At 52.2% G+C, this 21,437-nt stretch overlaps 1 protein-coding gene across 2 annotated transcripts in view; it reads left to right on the top strand.

The window, feature by feature from the left end:
• Window positions 1-21,207, top strand: part of NOS1 (nitric oxide synthase 1) — a 78,619-nt gene extending 57,412 nt beyond the window's left edge. For both annotated transcript variants that reach the window (XM_071815926.1, XM_065851380.2), the window contains exons 15-29: window positions 231-335; window positions 510-568; window positions 3,534-3,650; window positions 3,892-4,066; window positions 4,475-4,613; window positions 5,350-5,428; window positions 6,325-6,518; window positions 7,438-7,607; window positions 7,838-8,048; window positions 8,792-8,879; window positions 9,147-9,268; window positions 9,761-9,909; window positions 11,146-11,340; window positions 12,339-12,457; window positions 13,606-21,207. In XM_071815926.1, coding sequence (XP_071672027.1) covers window positions 231-335; window positions 510-568; window positions 3,534-3,650; window positions 3,892-4,066; window positions 4,475-4,613; window positions 5,350-5,428; window positions 6,325-6,518; window positions 7,438-7,607; window positions 7,838-8,048; window positions 8,792-8,879; window positions 9,147-9,268; window positions 9,761-9,909; window positions 11,146-11,340; window positions 12,339-12,457; window positions 13,606-13,621 — 1,938 coding nt within the window. In that variant the 3' untranslated portion in view covers window positions 13,622-21,207. The remainder of the gene's footprint in view (window positions 1-230; window positions 336-509; window positions 569-3,533; window positions 3,651-3,891; window positions 4,067-4,474; window positions 4,614-5,349; window positions 5,429-6,324; window positions 6,519-7,437; window positions 7,608-7,837; window positions 8,049-8,791; window positions 8,880-9,146; window positions 9,269-9,760; window positions 9,910-11,145; window positions 11,341-12,338; window positions 12,458-13,605) is intronic.
• Window positions 21,208-21,437: the final 230 nt, after the last annotated feature.

Raw genomic sequence — 21,437 nt, 5'->3', positions numbered from 1 at the left:
AGGTCCTGCAGGCTTTGTAGTATACGTATGTCTACTGCCTTTCAGATGGTAGCCCCATAGTTTGTCCATGTTCCTTAAAGCTCTTGTTCTCGTGCTCCCTGTGTGGAGATCTCTGTGAGGATGCATTGCTCCCATCTTTGGGTGGACTGGGGTCCATCCCAGGAGAGCGGCTGGGCATAGATCTCCCCACCAAAGGCCTCTTGCAATAACAACATCTCTGTTGCTCCCAGGTGATGTCCATGGATGAATATGATATTGTGCACCTAGAGCATGAAACCATGGTCCTGGTGGTCACCAGCACCTTTGGCAATGGAGACCCACCTGAGAACGGAGAGGTAGGACAGAGCACAGGGTGGGTGACTGATGTGTGGGGATGGGCAGTGGGGAATGGGGAGGAACATTGTGGTTTTGCCCAGCCTGAACAGGAACATCCCATGGTGTTGGTCACCGCTCTGGTTCCTGTAGATGTTGCCAGAACTGATGGCTTTTTAAAAATTTCTTCTCTGCAGAAATTTGGCTGCGCGTTAATGGAGATGAAGAATCCCAACTCCAACCTGGAGGAGAGGAAGTAAGAGCACCCCAAACCCCTCTTTTCCACCCATTCTTCCCACAGCCAGGACAGCCTGCTCCTCTGCGTCCCTCCTCTTGGAAGGGAGTATGAAATCCCCATGTGGGCTTCAAGTTTGCAAAGGTCTGAGGGCTGGAACCTGCCTGGAGAACCAGGGGATGGAGGAGGTGGAGGTCCCAGGGAGGATAAAAGCACCAAGTCAGGCATGGCTGTGGATTCCAGCTTGTAATTCCCTGGGCTGGCATAAAAGCAAGGATTCCCCCAAATAATTGAATCCAAGTGCCAGGGCTGTCCAGGAGACACCCAAATAGTAAGACCTGGAGGTAGAAGGGAGATCCCAGTTATGTGGATGTAGGTGGGGTAAGGCTTGAGAATCAAATTTAACTTCTTGCATCATGTCATAATATTTCTAGGGAAAATAAGAGCTGTGATAAATTCCAGCTGTGATGTCTGTAACACTGAGTCTGGAACTGGTACCTTGGAGACAGAGTCTGGGGTTTTAGAAAATCCCTCATCAGTAGAAGATGAACCTCGAGCATCTTGTTGCGTGTCCTGGAGTTTGAGAAGTGAGGGAAGCTGGCAAAGTGTTAATCATTTGGGGCCTCCTCTTATTTTAGCTGTTAAATACAATATATTTTGCTTAACTGGGACACCGCTCTGGAGTCTCTCCTGAGTCAACACAGCAATGTTTGCAATTGGCAAAAGGCTGCTCCTTAATTAAGGAAGAATTAGCACTGGCCAGAGATGCCGTGCAATTTAACTGGGCACCGAAGCCCTGACTTTCTGCTCAAGTGGTGACAAACAGTGCTGGGCAGGGACCGATTTGTACCTCTTTGCTGCTGGTGAAGCAGCAGCTCCAAAGTGATCTCCTGGCTGTGGAGCCAAGTCATCTGATGGATCCCGCAGGGCTCGCCAGCCAAAAACCCATTAGGTGTCTAATAGCCTTGTGCCTTAATGGGGACAGCTGACAAAATGGGACGTGCAGGCTGCCCGGGAGGTGTCTGGATGGAGAAAGGGGCATTTTGCACGTGGTTCTCACCCCAAGGATCTTCCCTTTTTGGGGCTGGGTTGGGTGCGGAGGTGCCACCCATGGCAAGCCTGGCAGGTTTGAGGAGGACAAGAGCACCTGAGCTGGGTGCCGGCTGGCCCAGTCACCTCTGAATGGAATTTAAGGGAGTGGCAGGAGCTTTTAAGAGCCAAGACTGCCTGTGGCTTGGTTACCTGACGGCAAAAATGGTCAGAGAGCTGGAAACAGTGACCTGTGAGGACGGATCAAAAGGGTGAGAGCTGTTTTATGTGAAGCAGAGGAGACAGAAATGCAGCGCAGTAGCACACTTCACATACAGCAAAGGTGACTGCAGAGGCGGAGGGAATAAATTACTCCCTGTGCCCCCCCCCAGGACAGGCCAAGAGGTCATGGCTCTGGATGGTAGGAAGAGATGCTGAAGTTAAACATGAAAAAAAGCTTTTGCAATGAGAAAAGGTGCCCTGGAGAAGATGTTCTAGGGAAGAGGAGTAGAGTCAGCCTGGTGGAAAGGTCTGGAGGGAGCAGCTCCTGTCCCTGCATCCCACAGACTCCCGGCTCCATGTCCACTTGGGGATGCTGAGAGTGGTCAAGACCCCGCAGTGTGGGGATTGGTGGCCTCTGGAAGCCACCACGTCTCAAGGAGTCTGCCAGGGCACTGCAGTTGTGGCTCTCCAATCATGACCCAGTTGTATATCTGGTTCCTTGTGTCTTACAGCAAGGGTTTTCCAAGCGTTTTCAGAGGCATTCATAATCACAGAATAATCTGGGTGTGAAGGACCCTTCCCAGCTCCCTCAGTGCCACCCCTGCCATGAGCAGGGACATCTTCACCAGCTCAGGTTGCTCAGAGCCCCATCCAGCCCGGGCTGGGATGTCTCCAGGGATGGTCCATCCACCACCTCTCTGGCCAACCTGGGCCAGGCTCTCACCACCCTCAGGGCAACAATTTCTTCCTCACGTCCAGCCTGAATGATCCTTCCGTATTTAAGGACCTGCTGTTGGGGCAGAGAGGAGGAGGCCCCGGAGCAGAGGGGGAGCACGGGGCTCTACGACCCAGGCAGATGTTTAACTCAGGGGTTGTTTCCTCAATGTGTCAGTGCTGGAGGATGCTGTGACTCATCCACACACCACTGCTGCATTGCTCGGGCAGTATATTTAGAAACTCTTGTGTAGAGCAATTTTTGAAGATGGTTCAATTCAGAAATACTTCTGCTGTTGTCAGATTTTTTCTCTCCCCTCCCTTTCCCCCTCCTCATCCCCCCTGCTCTCACTCTGTGGTTTTTTTTTTTTAACTTGCTATGAATGAAAAAACCTTCAGAATATCTGTTCAGACATACACCCAACCTTGTGTGCAGTCAGGGAAGGACAGGAAGAGACAAAGGTCCTGCCACCTCTGCACCACTGGGGACAATGTGGTGGCCAACAGCTGGGTCACCCCATTGAGGTGACAGGCAGACCCCATGAAGTAAACCAGCTCCAGCTGGTGGGGTGCAACGTATGGCCTCAAATTGCACCAGGAGAGGTTGAGTTTGGATCTTGGGAACAATTTCTTCCCCAAAGGGCTGTGGGGCATTGGAACAGGCTGCCCAGGGCAGTGCTGGAGTCACCATCCCTGGAGGGTTGGACAGATGGACATGAGGTTCTCAGGACATGGGGCAGTGCCAGGGGTGGGGGAACAGTTGGACTCCATGATCTTGAGGGGCTTTTCCAACTTATATGATTCTATATGGGCTGCTATGGCTTACCTCCAGGAGGGAGCACATTTCTCTGCTCCAGCCACTGATCACAGCACCTGCTCATGAAATATTGAGCCCTGAGCTTGAGCCTGCTCTGATTTCATTTCCTCCGCAGCCTGGGGGTCCCCTCTGGACACACAGTCTGGCAGGATCCACGTGCACATGGTCATCATGGTTAATACTTGATGCTGTTGCTGTTCACAGGAGCTACAAGGTCCGTTTCAACAGCGTCTCCTCTTACTCGGATGCACGGAAATCCTCAAGCGACGGCCCCGACTCCAGGGACAACTTCGAGAGCACAGGGCCCCTGGCTAATGTCAGGTAAATTGGTCAGGGCGGGAGGTGACAATTTCTTGCTGCAGGATGGACAGAGCAGGAGCTGGTGCTGCATGGAGCCCCTTTCTCCTACTGCAGCTCATTCTTTCCTAAAATATGATGTATTTTTGCCAGAAGCAGATCCTTCCATGCTCCCTCATGCTGGTGTTGTCCATAGTGGTGAGTAAGGGGGAGATGTCCACGTACCTCCCAGCTTGGTGTCCACAGCCGTGCCACCTTTCCCCAGGTTCTCTGTCTTTGGGCTGGGGTCCCGAGCGTACCCCCACTTCTGCGCCTTTGCCCGGGCGGTGGACACGCTCCTGGAGGAGCTGGGTGGAGAGAGGATCCTCCGCATGGGAGAAGGGGATGAGCTCTGTGGCCAAGAGGAGTCCTTCAGGACATGGGCCAAGAAGGTCTTCAAGGTAACTCGTGTCCCTGGTGCTCCAGGGAGGAGCAAGGAGGGAAGGACACAGGGACAGAGCAAAGCTGCTGGTTTGAGCTGGAATAAAACCCAGCGTCTCCTTCCCTACACCAGGACACCTGCCCATCACCCTGGCCCACAATAAGGAAGTTGTCCATGTTTTGGTGGAGCTGACACTCTGGTTTGTGCTGAATGCCAGAGCTGAATGTTGAATTCCCGTGTTATCCCAGACACCTGGTGGGGATGGGCACCACGGGACATGCCCATGGCCTCTGCTATAGCCCTATGCCATTGGGGCCACCTCCTCCATGTGTTGGCTGAGGTGGGGAGGGAAAAGGGGGGTCGTGGGGCTAGGTCGGGAAGCCAAGGGGCAGCGGGGAGGTGCCTGAGAGGTTGGTGTGTGCTGCAGGCAGCGTGTGACGTGTTCTGCGTGGGGGACGACGTCAACATCGAGAAAGCAAACAACTCCCTCATCAGCAACGACCGGAGCTGGAAGAGGAGCAAATTCCGTCTGACCTACGTGGCCGAGGCCCCGGAGCTCACACAAGGTATGAAAGTGGGGTCACCCCAAGGGGATCTGAGTGTGGGGCAGGTGGAGGAAAACACATAGTGGGCTCAAGTGGGCAAAAAGAAGCCAAACATCCTTATTCTGTGTTAAATTCCCAACTTTTCAGTCTGTCTTTTCCCCTCCATCTCATGCCGAAGGAACAGTTTGTGAAGGTCTCATGCCCCTCTGGCTGGTCCCTGCTTGATTCTGTAACAGAGATGTTGAGATCTGATTTGATCTCCCTCCTCCTGACCCCATTTTCTGAAGCAAAGAGCTGGAAACCTGGGAGCTTTCCAAGCTCGCTGTGTCCAAATGCTGCTCGGCTGAGCGTGGCAGTGCGATGGCAGGTCCAGCCCACCGACACCTGGCCCCTCAGCACGGCTCCTGCAGTGGATGATCTGCCGCGCCGGTTCAGCTCTTCCCGAATTCAGGTGGTTCTGGCAGCGAGAGGTGCGTTCCTGCACGTGAGGGCACATCCCTGCGCCTCATGTGGGTGGTTTCTCTGTCCTCCTCGGTCACTAACACAAGGGACACGTGTCGGGTTTCCCCCTGGGGTTTTGAATCCCCCGGGCTTGCTGAAGCTTTGCAGGAGATGGGGACAGGAGAGTCATTGAGCCCATTGCCCTCTGGTGACAGCTCCGGTCTGAAGCGCAGTGGCCGACAGCCCTGCAAATGCCAGAGGCCACCTGCCTTGGTCACACTCTGCTGTGTTGCTTCATGACTGTTCTTCTCTGCAGGACTGTACAGCATCCACAAAAAACGTGTCTATGCAGCCCGGCTTATCACACGGCAGAACCTGCAGAGCCCAAAGTCCAGGTAAGAGATCACAGCATCATGGAATAGAATCACAGGATAGCTTGGGTTGAAGGGCCCTTCCCAGCTCCCCCAGTGCCCCCCCTGCCATGAGCAGGGACATCTTCACCAGCTCAGGTTGCTCAGAGCCCCGTCCAGCCTGGCCTGGGATGTCTCCAGGGATGGTTCATCCACCACCTCTCTGACCAACCTGGGCCAGGCTCTCACCACCCTCAGGGCAACAATTTCTTCCTCATGTCCGGCCTGAATCTTCCTCCTTTAGTTTAAATCCATCATCCCTTGTCCTGTCACAACAGGCCCCGCTAAAGGGTCTGTCCCCATCTTTCTTATCGGCCCCTTTTAAGCACTGATGCAGCTGTCCAGGGAGCTGCAGTTGCTCGTGGTGCACCAAAGCGTCCCTGCACGCGGTGCGGTAAGTATCCCTTGACCCCTAAATGTCCCATGGATTGCATCTTTGTGCAAATTTTGACCAACGCTGAAATCCACATTGACCCAGGGAAGGATGTTTCCTGCCTTCCTACCCGGTGAAATCTGCTGCTGCAGAAATGAGCCTCCCGCCTGTAAGGATGAGAACACGGGTGGCTGCACTGCTGGAGTGGCAGGGCACATGCGGGGAAACAAAAAAAAAACAAAACAGAAAAAAAAGGATAAAATTGCTGAAGCAAGAGGTTAAACTGCTTTTTCCCTTTTAAAAAGTCCCTGAGGGTGAGTCAGCAGTGAAGGGAGGTGCCCACTGCAATGCCCTTTCTCATTGTGACTTTGGGGACGTGCTCAGCCAGCCACCAGGGCTTGGACGTGCCACCACTGCCCAGCACAACCATCGGCTCTTGAGGCCATCGTCAGCATCTTCCTGAAGATCTCCCCCAAACCCCATCCTGCTTTTTCTCCTGTTCCTGTAGTCGCCTGACAATTTTCGTGCGCCTCCACACCAACGGACACCAGGAACTGCAGTACCTGCCCGGGGACCACTTGGGCGTGTTTCCGGGGAACCACGAAGACTTGGTCAACGCTTTGATCGACAGGCTTGAAGATGCTCCCCCAGCCAACCAGCTGGTGAAGGTGGAGCTCCTGGAGGAGAGGAACACAGCTCTAGGTAACCATGGCCACTTCTATGTAGAGGTGGCCTCTCTCCTCACACCTCCCTTGGAGTGGTTCTTGTAGCTCCTTGGGAAGGGAGGTGGCCCCCAGGAGAATTCAGTTCCCATCTCACTGGTGTATTTGCCTGGATTGGGTGCACCTTCTTCAACCTTCCTCTGCGCAGAGCCATTGCTCATCTGCATTTGGGGGGTACAGTAAGGGTTTGAAGGGTGACAAGATGTTCCCTTGTTCTTCAGAAGAATTAAAGCTGTTTATATTCTCATGGAAAAAGAAACACAGAATCAGAAAATGGTTTGGGTTGGAAGGGACCTTAAAGGTCCTGTGGTTCCAACCCCTCCTGCCACAGGGAGGGACACCTTCCACTAGACCAGGTTGCTCAAAGCCCCATCCAGCCTGGCCTTGAATGTCTCCAGGGATGGGGCATCCACAGCTTCTCTGGGTAGCTGTTCCAGTGTCTCACCACCCTCATGGGGAAGAATTTCTTCCTTATATCTAACCCAAATCTCCCCTCCTTCAGTTTAAAGCCAGCAGCCCTTGTCCTGTCAGTACATGCTCTTGTGACAAAACAGTGTCTAGGACTGGAAAGAAGAATTCAGGGATCTTGATGGACCATCCCAATGCTGTATTTCAGGGATAAGTCTGATACCCTACTGCCATGCACGGTGTAACAGGAGGTGGAAAACAGTATTAGTTAACTCAGAGTGACTGAGGCTGAAGGTGGTGGAGTATCAGACAATTTGTGCTCATTGTACAGCATCTCACTTGTGGCACAAGGATATCTCATTGACTCTTCTTGCCAGCTCTTCATCATTCACTATCATAGAGCTGATAAGGAGGAAGGAAAGCAAAGATTTATCCACCTTGGCTCTTATGCTCAGCTGATCCCATGGTTGTGCTGAATTCCCTCCTGGCAGGTGTCATCAGCAACTGGACAGACGAGAACCGTGTCCCACCATGCACCATCTTCCAGGCTTTTAAATACTATTTGGACATCACCACCCCTCCCACCCCCCTGCTGCTGCAGCAATTTGCTTTGTTGGCCACCAGTGACAAGGAGAAGAAACGTCTGCAGGTCCTTAGCAAGGTAAAGACCCCAAGCTCCAAGTTCCTCACGGCCCTGCGGTAAATCACAGCCCCAGGGCACTTTCACCCCACACTGTGGTTGTGTTGAGTCTATTTGTGACAGCAGACCTCCTCCTGCCTTCATGCCACCTGCCCCTGCTTTGCTATAGGCCTAGTGGGACATTGGTGAAGGGACATAGCTTGGAAGAGGTCGATGCTGCAGCTCTCTTCTCCGTCCTTCCCTGGCTGCAGGGCTTGCAGGAGTATGAGGAATGGAAGTGGTCCAAGAACCCCACCATCGTGGAGGTGCTGGAGGAGTTCCCCTCCGTGCAGATGCCCTCCACGCTGCTGCTCACACAGCTCCCCCTCCTCCAACCGCGCTACTACTCCATCAGCTCCTCCCCGGAGATGTACCCAGGCGAGGTCCACCTCACCGTGGCTGTGGTCTCGTATCGCACCAGAGGTACCGCACTCACGCAGGGGGCAGTGGAGACAGGCTCGGGGTGGGGGCAGGGGAAAAGCGTTTGCACATAGGCAATGCCACAAGGTCTTTGGCAGAGAGATGGTGTTTTAAAGCCTTTCTGCCTGCTGCAAAGACAAGATTCCTGCAACCTGTGCCACTGCTGGCCCACGTTATGGAGAATGGCCATCCATCAGTGTATTGCAGAGGTGCCAGGTCTGGGTCAGGTACCAGCCACAGTGGCTCCAAGCTCCACATGAGATCATTTCTTTGCCCAAACTGAAGTCCACACTGCCACGACCAGCCAGACTTCTGTCCCTGTGCAAGCACCGATATGGCCACATGGCCCTGGTCATGGTGTAGATGGACACAGCTCCATCATTCCAGCAGCAGCAGGACACAGGGGAGGACTCTGGCCATTCACCTGGGGTTGCCATAGAGGGTTTGTGCCTGGAAGCACCACGGCGTGATGCTGCTTCTGCCCAAAAGGACCAAATTGAAGCTGGGTGTGTCCTAAGGATTGTGAAGGTCCAGCTATCCCAGGGCTGGCTCCTGGGGGAACTTGGGTAGCTCCACAGAGGGTTCTAAGTGCCAAACTTTCACCAAGTTCATGGGGGATGGACACAGAGATACTCAAGTTTTCAGTGCAGCGTTCATGTGGAAAGTAGCAGGGAGGCTTTCAGAAAAGAAAGTAACTGGAGTAGTTTGCTGGTGTGTCAAGCACGTCTCCTTCTCTCTCCTCCTAGACGGAGAAGGACCAATCCACCACGGGGTCTGCTCCTCTTGGCTCAATCGGATACAGACTGATGAAGTGGTGCCCTGTTTTGTTAGAGGGTAAGTGGTTCACACAAGGGTGAGCCCCCTTGCAGGATGAGCTCTTTGCCCTCAGCTCTTCTTTGCAAAGCACTAAGGGAGTGAAGAAAACAGGGCTGGATTTGTGAGCAAACGGGTTCCTCTTGGATACAGTTCTTTTGTGCTAAAATATATTTTTCTGGGATTTCACCTTGTTTTCTACCTCTCCTTCTCTGGGTGGTATCTCAGCTTGCTGTGGGCTGGGGGATCATCCTTCTTGGCTTTAACTGGCACCTTCTATGTGTGCAGCGCACCCGGGTTCCACCTGCCCCAGGACCCGCAGGTTCCCTGCATCCTCATCGGCCCCGGCACCGGCATCGCCCCTTTCCGCAGCTTCTGGCAGCAGCGGCTTTTTGAAATCCAGCACAAAGGTGGGTTGATGATGCTTCCTCCTCTTCCTCAGCTCACCCTGGGCTGGTGGTGTGGAGAAGGGGGTCCAGTCTGCCCTGGAAGGCAAAGGGCTCCTCAAAGCAGGCTTGGAGATCTGCCCAAGCTCCTAAAACAAACGCCATGAAAATCCTTCTGTAAAACTTTGCAGGTTCTTATGGCAGAAATATAACATTGGCATTGTATTTATGTAAATACAAATTTTTCACTGGTCATTTAGACCATTTAGGTAAAAAAACCATAATTTTAATTTCTCCCCAAAACCTGGCACAGAGCCCCTGCCATGTGATTCCCAGGCTCAGTCAGTGCGTTCCCTCTTCCTTGCTGGTTTCTCTTCCCTCCCCGTTTGGCCAGGGAAAGCTCCTGGCAGCCTGACACTGGTTGTTGTGGCTGCTGCTGGCTCTGGAGGGTGCTGGCTTGCAGAAATCAGGTATCGGTGATTCCTGGGCTAACTGCTTCCCCCATCTGTGCGCCAGGTCTGAAGCCTTGTCCTATGGTCCTGGTGTTCGGCTGCCGACAGTCCAGGATTGACCACATTTACAAAGAGGAGACGCTCTTTGCCAAAACCCAAGGTGTCTTCAGAGAGCTGTACACAGCCTATTCTCGGGAACCGGACAAACCAAAGGTGTGTGATGGGACCACTCTGGTCCTGGTGTGTGGCCATGGGTGGCCATGGCCAGTACGGTGTGGAGATGCTGGTTATTTGGCGAAGCCACAGCAGCTTGTACCCTGGGGTGCTCTGGTTGCATAAGTGTATAGGATCGTGCCCTTCCCAGTGCGCTCGAGTTCCCAGGGCCCATCCCTGTCCCTCCTCCAGCCTGAACATGTCCCCACATCACTCACACTTTGTCTGGGAGGGCTGCAGCCGTCCTCACTGGGCACAATCTCCCGAGCAGGTGGGAAAGGAACGGTGTCACCAGTGGGGTGGCCCAGAGCCAGCACGAACATCTGCTCCAAATTCCCACTGCCACCTGAGCAGGTGTGGCAATGAGATATATGTTCAGCCTGGAGAAGAGAAGGCTCTGGGGAGACCTTATTGTGGCCTTTCCATACTTAAAAGGGGCTGATAAAAAAGATGGGGACAGACTTTTCAGCAGGGCCTCTTGCAATAGGATGGTTTTAAACTAAAGAAGGGATATTCAGGCCATATATGGCGAAGAAATTGTTGCCCTGAGGGTGGTGAGAGCCTGGCCCAGGTTGCCCAGAGAAGTGGTGGATGAACCATCCCTGGAGACATCCCAGGCCAGGCTGGACGGGGCTCTGAGCAACCTGAGCTGGTGAAGATGTCCCTGCTCATGGCAGGGGGGGCACTGGGGGAGCTGGGAAGTTCCCTGCAACTCAAACTATTCTATGATTCTATACATAGTAAAGGTGTGAAGACGCAAGAATGAAACAATGCTTTGCTGCTTTCCTCATCTCTTTTCTCTCCTTGTGGGTGCTGCAAGGTGCTGGCATGCTTCCCCAAAGAGATGGCCGCACTGCACAGCTGCCTCGAAGGCAGCTGGTGCACACAAAGCTGGCCAGAGCGTGCAGGTGGACGGGGCTGAGAAACTAAAGGACCCAACGGAATAGCAGGAAGATGTGCCAGGAGAGGTTTAGATTGGACATTAGGAAAAGGTTCTTCACCCAGAGGATGCTGGACACTGGAACAGGGTCCCCAGGGAGGTGTCACGGCCCCGAGCCTGACAGTGTTCAAGAAGAGACTGGACAACGTCCTCAGACGCATTGTGGGAATTCTGCAGTTCTCATATGCAGGGACTGGAGTTGGATTCTATGATCCTTGCAGGTCCCTTCCAGCTCAGGACATCCTATGATTCTATGAGCTGTAGTTAATCTCTGCTCCCACCTCCTCCTCCCTCAGAAATACGTGCAGGACGTGTTACAGGAGCAGCTGGCCCAAACCGTGTTCAAAGCACTGAAGGAGCAAGGAGGCCACATCTACGTCTGTGGGGATGTCACCATGGCCGGCGACGTCCTGAAGACCATTCAGCGCATCGTGAGGCAGCAGGGCCAGCTGTCGGTGGAGGAAGCAGGAGCTTTCATCAGCAAGCTGCGGGTGAGTCGCGTCTGCACTGCCAGACACCGGGCAAGCTGCTGCCACGGGCACTGCACCTGGTGCCTCCTCCTGCAGAACGGGCAGCACGGAGGAAACGGGTGCTGGGGGGGTCTGCAGATCCCTCGCATGCTGCCTGCACCCGGGCAGGGTTGGGAGCGTGATCTGCTGAAGGTCTGGGTGTGCAGTGGAGGTCACCGGCGGTGCAGGAGCTCTGCTCCGGGCTGCAACCCCCTCAGCCTGTGTTGGGCACCCACAATGAATCTGGTGCTGTGCTGAGCACTGCTACAAGCTTTTTTTGGGCACCCTCAGTAGCCCAGGCAGGGCTTGTTCACCTGGATAAGTCCCCGTTGTCCCTCTGTCATTGCAGCAAGCTAACAGGGCAGTGTGTGCGTCCCCCTCCCAAAATCTCCTCTGTCTGTCCATCTGGTTGAACACTGCTCCTGGGCAAACACGTTGCTGCTGACGTTGCTGCTGAAGCAGAAGTGAGCTCAGGTTGGGACACAGGCCCGAGGACAGATGCTCAAACCGCTCTGCTTCTGCCCAGGAGGACCACTCAGCCTGATTCCTACAGGACTGAACCACGTCCCCACACTCCACCCAGGAGCCAAGGGGGCCAAGAACCACGTTTTTCGTTGGTTTGCAACCAAATCTCTCGTATGTGAGCCGACCTCGAGCTCCTTGTCCCCCTGACAGCCAGGCAGTCCTTGGGTTGCAGCAGTTGAGGTCTAATGCACCGAGCAGCTCCAGCACCACCCCGCAGTGTGACTTTGGGAAGGTCATGTCACCTCCCTGCTTGTCCCTGCCCCTCCTGTCTCACCAGCTCTTGTGACAGGCTCTAGGACACTTGATGTGTGTTTGGTACCTACTCACAACACGGCAGCTTTCTGGTGCTGCAGCAGTGCCAACTGTTTGTAAATATTCTTCTTTTTTGTAAATGTTGGGTTTTTTTCCTGTAAATATCCTTTTTCCCACTCCCCCTCTCCCGTCCTCTGTTTCAGGATGACAGCCGGTACCACGAGGATATTTTTGGAGTCACCCTGCGTACGTACGAAGTGACTAACCGCCTTAGATCTGAGTCTATTGCATTCATCGAGGAGAGCAAAAAAGATACGGACGAGTGAGTTGACGTGTTTATTTTAACCCCTGCGATGATCTCCCAAGCACGTGGGCTGTGGGATGAGGAAGAGAGATTTAACTTTTGCATGCATGTGGTCCTTCTTATAGCAGAGGTTGAGACAAGATATTTGATTTTTGCCCTGGAAGCCGTGGCTGTAGCCTGGCAGTCTCTCTGAAATAGCGCTCACCTCGCCAGGACAAATCCCCCCGGCATTCCTGGGTTATTGCACCCACCGTACCAATGTGCTCAGCTCAGACAATTCCATCCCAATGGGGATGCAAAGCAAAAGTCCTGCCTGCTGTCTGTCTCTGCTCCCTGGCCAGGCGCCAGTGGATCATGGGTGTAAGGTTTGCAGGATCCATGGCAGGGGTGCTCTCCCCAGCTCCAGTTCTGGCTGGGGGGGCCTGGCTGGTTCTAGGGGTGCAACAGCAGGTACCCACGGTTGGAGAGGTCTCCAGGCTGCTGCATGCCTGGCTAGGAAAGATCTAGAGACTTTTCTTACCACTGGTGTAAAAACAACCAAAAGAAGTAAAAGAACCTTGACATTTGCTATGTTTGTTTCTGCTCCACCGTGTCCTGCCATTTGCTCAGCTCTGCCTTGGCAGGATTTTCCCTGGCTGAGCAGGATTACTTAGCAGAAGGGATGGCCAGTTGCATGGATCATAAAATCACAGAAGGGTTTGTGTTGAAGGGACCGTTCCAGCTCCCCCAGTGCCCCCCCTGCCATGAGCAGGGACATCTTCACCAGCTCAGGTTGCTCAGAGCCCCGTCCAGCCTGGCCTGGGATGTCTCCAGGGATGGTTCATCCACCACCTCTCTGCTCAACCTGGGCCAGGCTCTCACCACCCTCAGGGCCAACAATTCCTTCCTCATATCTGGCCTGAATCTCCCTTGTCCCCAGTCCTGCCCCTTGGCAGCTGGGGTTGCAGCACCTTCTCCAACACAACCCATTCTCTGAGGTCTGCACTGTACACAGAGTGCCTCAGTTTCCCATCTCTAGGTTGGGATAAGGGTCACCTACCTGCTCATCTCACCCATCTGCAAAGGGCTGTGTAAATTCCTGTCCACAACATGATCCCTTGGGAAGTGCTTAGACCTAGGTGCTCCTCATCGCTCTAAGCTTGGACTTTCTCCCCTTTCCCTTGCAGGGTTTTCTGCTCCTAACCGGACCCTTCACCCCAAGGGGATGCCAAACCAGTCCCAGCACCTGCTGGCCCCTCCAACCAGAGGGCACTGGGTTTTGTATTTCACGGACACGGTGGCTCTTTTTCCGCGGGGAACTGCCCATGGAAAGCGCTCTGTCTCTTGTCCTGTTGTTGTGTCCTGATGATGATGATGATGATTTTTATTTCCTTTTCTTCCTCTTTCTCTTGCTCTTGTCCTGTGGCCATTTCTTTTCACCGTTTCCCTGGTTTTCCCCGGATTTCCCCACTAAAGTACGATGGCTTTATAATCTACCGTGGCTCTTAACAGAACTTCACATTTTTCCTTCTTCTCATAAGGGCATTTTGCATCTGCATGAAATCACCACCTTCGTGATCATCCATGTTTTTAGTGTTTTGGGGGAGAGCAGAGGTGGCAGGGGCTGGGCAATAGCAAGGTCTTCGTTGCTTGACCAGAGCTGGGGGTTGTTTCCCTCAGGCTCCCCTTTACCCCAGGTCAGGGCTTGGCTGAATCTTTGCATTTTCTTGGCTTTCCTTTGGACTTGTACAGACCTGGGCGCACACCCGAGGCTGGGGGGAGATGATGTGCAATGCCCTCATGCCTATGAACTCCGTTCATTCCCAAAGCATGGGTACTAATGTGTCTGTTTTGATCTGAAGGGTTGGATGTCTCTGATTCACACATCGTGATTTCTTCTAAATGGACTCTGTATTGTGTTTGCCTCCATCTCTGCTCCCTGTTCCCCGCGAACCCCTCCTTTTGCTCAGTCCCCACTTCCGCTGACATGAAAGTCCTCCCGCCGGAGCCAAGCACCGAACACACAGGCTGATGTGTATCTTAGTGAAAAAACTCATGGCAATGAGTGCTGCTTGGCCAGGCTGTCCTCCAGAAGGCTTTCCAGGAGATCTGTGATCTGCAGCCGTGATGCTGCTGGGAGACATTCAGGGACCGGCTGCATCCAAGCGCTTTGCATGCTGTGAATGTGTGAACCCCCTCCCAGGTGAGACTGGAAAGCCACAAGAATGCGAGAGAAGCAGCTCCAGCCTCCTGGTAACAAAGCGTATTTGGAAGGCCTAATTCTGACCAAAACCAACCCCCATTATTCTGAGTGTAGAAGCACTCAGGCAGCACTCGGAGGGCTACGGAAGCTCCTGGTGAGGAGGTGTTAACCAAGGACTTTTGAAATCCCAGGGACCATCAGCTCCACCTTAGCACAGTCTCATGAGCAGTTCTGGGACAGCAGACCCAGCCACTTCCACACCTTTGGGAGCAGCAAGTGCCAGCGCTGAGCGACCTGCCTGCCAAAAGAAATACATGTGGCATCTCGGTGGCAAGCGCGTCCCCTCTGCAGGCTCTGCGCCACCTGCCAGTGGCACGAGCTGTCTCTGCCAGGACATCTCATGTGAGAAGGGAGGTGAGATCGGCTGCAAAGATGCTGCGTGATTCTGGGCTCTGACATGCTCGCGCATCAGCCCCGCTGCAAAAATCTGGCCCCGAAAGCAATCTGTGAACACGATCACAGAAAGGTCCCAGTCTCTTTAACAGAGAAAAGCTGTCTGCAAGGTAAAGCATGTCTGACCTTGTGTGTCCTTCCTCGTCCTTCCTTCCTTGCCCTGAAGAAGGTCTGTCCGCCCTTGCTGCCAGAACAAGGACAGCAGGGCATGGCTGTGTCTTGCTGGAGACAGGGAAGCGGTGTTGATGTTTTAAGCTGCTAGATGCTGATCCTTTCCTCCTGCCCCTGCTCTGCTGCACTGTGTGCTGATGCTTCTATGGAGCAAAGCACCTGCATCAGTGACAGCAGAGGGTTTGTCCAGGAGCTGCAATGGTGAGCTTTGCTTTCAGGGGGCTGGGAATAACTTCCCTAAGCCAAAATCAGAACAAAAATCACTGCAGGAGGTTTGCTGCCCTCCCAGCCCATGGTACAAGCCGTGCTGGCTCCCCTGACGCCAGGCTGTCCACACCCTCAGCCAGCACCTCCTGTCCTTTCCTGTGGCTTGGCCACATCTCCATGTGCTGTGACCATCTTCTGCATCTTTGACTCCCTGAATGCCTGAAGCAGCTCCAGCCTGAAATCCAGGAGCAAAAGGCATCCAGACACTGGGAGAATTCAAGACTCAGGTCTTGGTTTTGTTGGTCACAGCAGAGCGTCGGTGCACAATACGAATGAGTGCTGCCACGATGCGGCCAGAGCCGAGCTCGCTGGGCTGGTGGGGTGGTCGGAGCCAAGTGCAAGGCTGGGTTTGTGTCCCCGCTTGGGGACTTTGTGGCCTGGAAGTGAAAGCAGGACAGGACAGGATAAAGGTCAGCCCCTGCTCCACCTCTGTGGGTTGTGCCCGAATCCCAGGGCAGGCAGAACTGGGGTCTGTGGGAGAACCAGGTCCCTTTGCTGCTGGGATGTGTGAGTTTGGATAGAGGTCCTGCTCCCTGGCCTGGCCCAAACCCCCAGTCCTACAGCTGCAGAAATAGAGCTAAAAAACAAATTCAAACACATCTCCTCTTTCTGGGAAATTTTATTCTGACTTCAGACTTTGCGTTCAGGTCCTCCTTTCAGTAGAAGGAGTGATGAAAACTGAAGAGGAGGTAGTGCCCAAAGAAATGCCCTTGTCTTTGTCCTCTTCCCAGCTCATCCTGTGTTGCTGACAATTCGTTTTCTCCTGTGCTGCCTTCTGCCCGTATCACTATACATTCTCCCAGCTGGAAGTCATATTGCTGCTGGAGTCTGTGTCTGGGATGAATTGGCTTTGTTTTTCCTGCACCCCAAATATTGCCACCTGCATCTCCCTCGTCCATCTCAGCCACCAGTAAAAGCAGCGGGAAGCACAGCAGAACAGGGACCAGGGTGCGTACGTCACCATCTTCAAAAGGGTCTGTGCAGGGCAGACAGGCAAGACCATCTCAACAGGCTTCGTGTTAGGTGGGTTCTTCAGAGCTCTTTGGAAGGGAAATGCTGTTTTAAGGCCAGCCTGCCTGCCAGGCCCTGGAGAAGAAACCCCCTCCCTGCCGGGAAGGTCCATGAAGTCAATATGTCCCCGAGGGCTCCAAGCTGCCTCTCTGCTCCCTCTGCCTGAGCGGGACCATTTGCTCTTCACAAGGTGCACCACTGGGAATTTTGATTCATTGTTTTTGGTTGAGTCAGTCTCAGACGTCTTAACTTCATCTGTCTTACCTGCAGGGGCTTCGCACTCCTCTCGAGCTTCATTTTCTCCCACAGCAAAGGGGAAAATAAACTTGTGGATCTGCTTTATCATCCCACAAATGTGGCTCTTCCACCAGTTGTCTCAACTCTGCCCATCTCGGTGTGACATTTCTGACATGTGGGTATAGGCACAATATCTCCGGCATGTGTAAACAGCAGAGATCAAGGTGGGGTCTGCCGCAGATCGGTGCCACGAGCTGCTCGGGGGTGTCATGCACACAGGGGTTGTGTCTCAGGCACTTGGTTCACAAATCTGTCACCTCTGGGTGGCTGCTGCCTGTCTGGGCTCCTGCACAGCCCCATGTGGCTCCTGCGGTGAGGGGACACTGGACCTGACGGACACCCAGCCTGATCCGATGTCCCGATGGAGGATGTCTGTCACTGCTGCTTTTGCAGCAGCTCAGCTCCTTTTCCCTCCCCAGGGATTAAACTTAAAGAGGCTCTTCTCTAAACAGATTTGAGTTTTCAAGACATGGTGAAGTGAGGGTTTTTTTTTCTCGAAGATTCTAATTTGTAGGTTTTCCCACGTTCAGAGAAAGTTATATATGAACTCGAAAAGTCGTGGGAAATGGTTCTCTGTTTTCGCAACCTGCTGTGTCCACTAACAGGGAAAAACAAGTTGTTCATACAGTGCAAGGGTATCTACTGTCTGTGTTGCTGATGACTTCAAAGGTTTCATCTCCCCAGAAGGACTGCCTGGGAGTTTGTTGTTCTTCTGTTTATGACAGACAGCGGGAATATAATGAGACTTCTGTCACCAGGAGTAGACTCGCAAAGATGACAGCTCCACGATCGATGCTGGGTAGGCCTGAGCTCGTTGCACTAGAGGAACCGAGTCAGCTGCATCCATACTGGCCAGAGAAATAGGGTTTGGGGTTGGGCTGTCCTCACTCCCTGTCCTCTGTCCTGTGCTTACACATCCCCAGGGACAAGCAGGGGACTCTGTTCACACCCAGAGCAGCGTGAGCCAATGTGTGCGTGCACAACTGGCAAATTTGCAGTTGTGTCCTGAGCAAATGTGATTGTATCTACACAGAAGAGGAGATGGGAAGAGACAGGAGCTGCATGAACCTGTGTCTAGTTTAAATGGGATTGCTCTTTAGTTCCTTTACTCTCCATACACGACAGCTCTCACCCCGTCCTGGGCTGTAACCCAGTTTCCCTCCACTGCTTCTCTTCGGAGATCGCCCTGGAGATCCCTCCTTTCTCCTTCTCAGCCCTGTCTGCCCAGCCAAAAGGTGCAGTGAGCTGCTCAGCGAGGGTGAACCGTGGGGACGGCAACAGACTTACAGTGCCTAGTGCTGGGAAGACTCTTGCACCAGGGGTGCCCTCCCAATCCTGCTCTCTGCAGAGACGCTCCTTGCACGCAGAGCCTGGGCGCTGAGGGGAGCAGTAAACATCAGTTTATAAATTAAATTCTTGCTGGGCAAATTCCCCCTGAGAGCAAACTTACAGCCCTGCTTGCTAATTAGCCTCCCACTGATGGAGCTTTACAGGGGAACGGAGGCAGGGCAGGGTTAGAGTGGGTGTGCAAACCGGACACAACCTTCTGCAAGCACCGCGGGTCTGTGAACACCCGCCACATACTGGAAACCACATTTTTTCCATGCTGTTTGGGGAGAGAGGGCATGTTTTTGCTGAAGCCTCATGGACTTGCACTAAGCCCAAGCCCACGCTGCTGCCTCCCAACTTCACAACCACTGAAGCCATTAGACCTCTGATTTATACCTGTGGGGAAGCTGCAGAGAGTTCCCAGTGTTTTTTGGAAGTAGAATTTTATCCTTGAAACTAAATTTTGTTCCTGCTTTCACTGGGGACCACTTCTCAGCTTCAGAATTGCCCTGATTACTTTGCAATTGCTTTGATAGTTCCAGAGGGGAGCACAGTCCCTTTACAGAACAAATGGAGACGCATTTCCAGGACCATTCAACTTTGCCATAATTCTGTCTTTGTTATAACAATTTCTTCTGCTATAACAGGAAGAGCAAAATTTGGCCAGTGCTAAACACTCTTGAAAACTGTGTTACCAAACTTGGACTAAATTAATCTAGAATCTGAGTTCTCGCAGATACAAAACGCCTTCTGCACCCACCAGCTTCAGAGGCGCTGGGGATTTCAGCAGCTTGTGGGATCAAACTTTCACAGCAGCGGCAGCAATTTTGTGACAGCAGTGTTTTTGCGTGTGTCGATCTGCACTTGCACTTGCCTGCAATGCATGACTCTTAGCAATTCATTCAAAATCTACCCTCAACAGGGAGATCCGAGCTCGAGCTTCTTCCATACAGCCGTGTGTATTTAATAGGAAATCAGGGGAGCTAGAGAAAGCTGATGAGATTGCTGCTTTAAAGCACTTGGTTCCAGAAGTAAAACAGACCTTACCAGATGTTGAAATTGGCTTGAATTTAGCACAGGTAGAAGGACAACTCATGAAATATTGAAGCATTGTAATGCAGATATGCCTTTTTCCTGCCGTGCTAGGAATGAAGCAGACTAGAAACTCCTGGCCTCCACCCCTACAGATGTTTGGCTGTGATGGAAGTTTGAGCCATCGAATCACAGGAGACAAAAAAATAAAGAAAAAACAGATTGTGAGTTCATAGCTGAGCAGTCGCAGCTTGTTTAGCAGTGAGAGTGCCTCACTGTGAGGGCTGCCGCTTTCCTGCCTTATTCGTGCACCCACCTGGCCAGATTTCAGGGAGGGAAGAAGGAGAAAGCACTTCAAAAGCAAGAAAATGCCAAGACACCAGTAGCTTCTCTTGTGTCCACGGGTTGAAGCTTGAGGAGCTGTTGTGGGGCTGTGCAGAAGCTGGAGCGTGGTGCTGGGCTGCGGGGAGAGTCCTGCACGGCCCAGCTGCAGCGTCTGCACACAGGTCTGTGGGGCTTCCTCAGAAATCTGCTAGAGAATAACATCGAGACAAGTATTTTTCTTCCAGGGGCGTTCTTCGTACTTTAAAAGTTTAAAGATTAAATACTAAAAAACTTGGTCTAAAACAGCAACCGATTTGGGGCTTCTTTTTGTTCCTTTGTTTTCAGGCATTGGGAAAGCAAACAAAAAGTACATCAAACTGTTTTGGATTAAATGAAGTATTTTGTTCCCAAAATAATTGCTAATGGAGATTTTAAATTTTTCCAAGGGCAAGAAAACTGCCTAAATATATGCTCAATTCCAACAAGAGGCATTAGCACTACTTGCTTCTGAATCTGCTTTTTAATTTTTCTCTCTGTGTGATCATGGCATGGAATCATGTCTTAAGAAAATGTACTTAACAGTACTCGACAGGATTTGCCGAGGCAGAAGATGATGTTTCAGAATCTCCCTGTACCCAGCATTGAAGTGATGGCTTTGAAGCCAATGAAATTCAATGCAAAATTCCTGCTTTGCTAGAATTCTATGAAATAGGCCAATGTCCACAATTCCCAAGGATAAATGTGCTCTGCTGCGTTGAGATGCCTTCAAAAAACCCCTGGGATCTGCATCCTGAAAAGAGCTTGAGAATGAGTTCCCTGGTCTGCAGCACCATCCGCAGCTCTTGCAGAGTGCGCACAATTCCCCAGGCAGGAATACGATGACTTTCAGCCAGGACTCATTGCTTTTGAGATTGCATGTACTTAGAAACATGAGTTCTGCCAGCTGCCCAGGGAATCTGATATTCAGTGCCAATTAATTTTTGTAACGGGGATTCATTCCCTCGGTTCCCTTAGGCACCTTTGAAAAGCATAAGCCTCAAAGGTTGGTTTGGATTTGTTTTTATTTTTTTTTTCTGGTGGCCTTTTTCATGCAGAGTAGTCATGCCCAGATGAGAAAGGGGACTGGTCTGTGAAGGGCTGCAGTTTTGGGACAGGCAAGTCCCAAACTTTCCATCACAGAGGTTTTTCTAAACTCTTCGGCTGTGGGTTAGTTCTGCTCTGCCCGATGGGGCTCCAGCCTCTCGCTGTTCTCTGGTCCTTCCTCCCTCCCTCCCTCCGCACCTCCTCATGTCACTGTGCCTTCATTGGGTTTATAAAATGATGCCGTGAGTTAAAACTGGCATCTTGTCTTTATTCTCACTTTGCATCCCATAAGACAGGTATGTGTCGGGGGGGAAGTAGCTTATTTTGTAGCTTTCCGTGTGATCCTAAGGTGGGTTTTTTCTGAGTAAAGGGGTGGGGACCGTGGGAGCAGGGATGAGCCGGTGTTGTGTTTGATCATACCAGTGCTTTAAGCGGTCAGAAACATGGTTTTCCCCTACCTCTGAGCTCTCAATGCTGCTAAAATCTTTGCCATTCGTACAATGTACTCCAGCCCCCTCTCTCGGACTGACTCTGGCTCTGTTTGCAAGATATCCACGTTGTTCTGAAGCATGCACCTCTTTCTATATAGTTCCGATCTTCTGATTTTATGGAATACTTATGCCTGTTTGCATTACAGTCAAAATAAAAAAGTGAACGAAAATCTGGTGGACCTCATTCTTTTATCTCTGGGGCTTCAGTGCCGAAAGGCCTCTCTGGATATCTTGGCTTTGCTCTGGTTTGCTACCTGTAATGCCACAGCACTATAAATAGGATGATGGCATCATCTATTTATCTGCAAGACAGAAACACTTTCTTGTAAGGTTGCTTGAGTCACAGCATTATATGTTT

The sequence above is a fragment of the Patagioenas fasciata genome, chromosome 17 (assembly GCF_037038585.1).
Source record: "Patagioenas fasciata isolate bPatFas1 chromosome 17, bPatFas1.hap1, whole genome shotgun sequence".
In the NCBI taxonomy this organism is placed as follows: domain Eukaryota; kingdom Metazoa; phylum Chordata; class Aves; order Columbiformes; family Columbidae; genus Patagioenas; species Patagioenas fasciata.
This window is presented reverse-complemented; position numbering and strand designations above follow the sequence as displayed.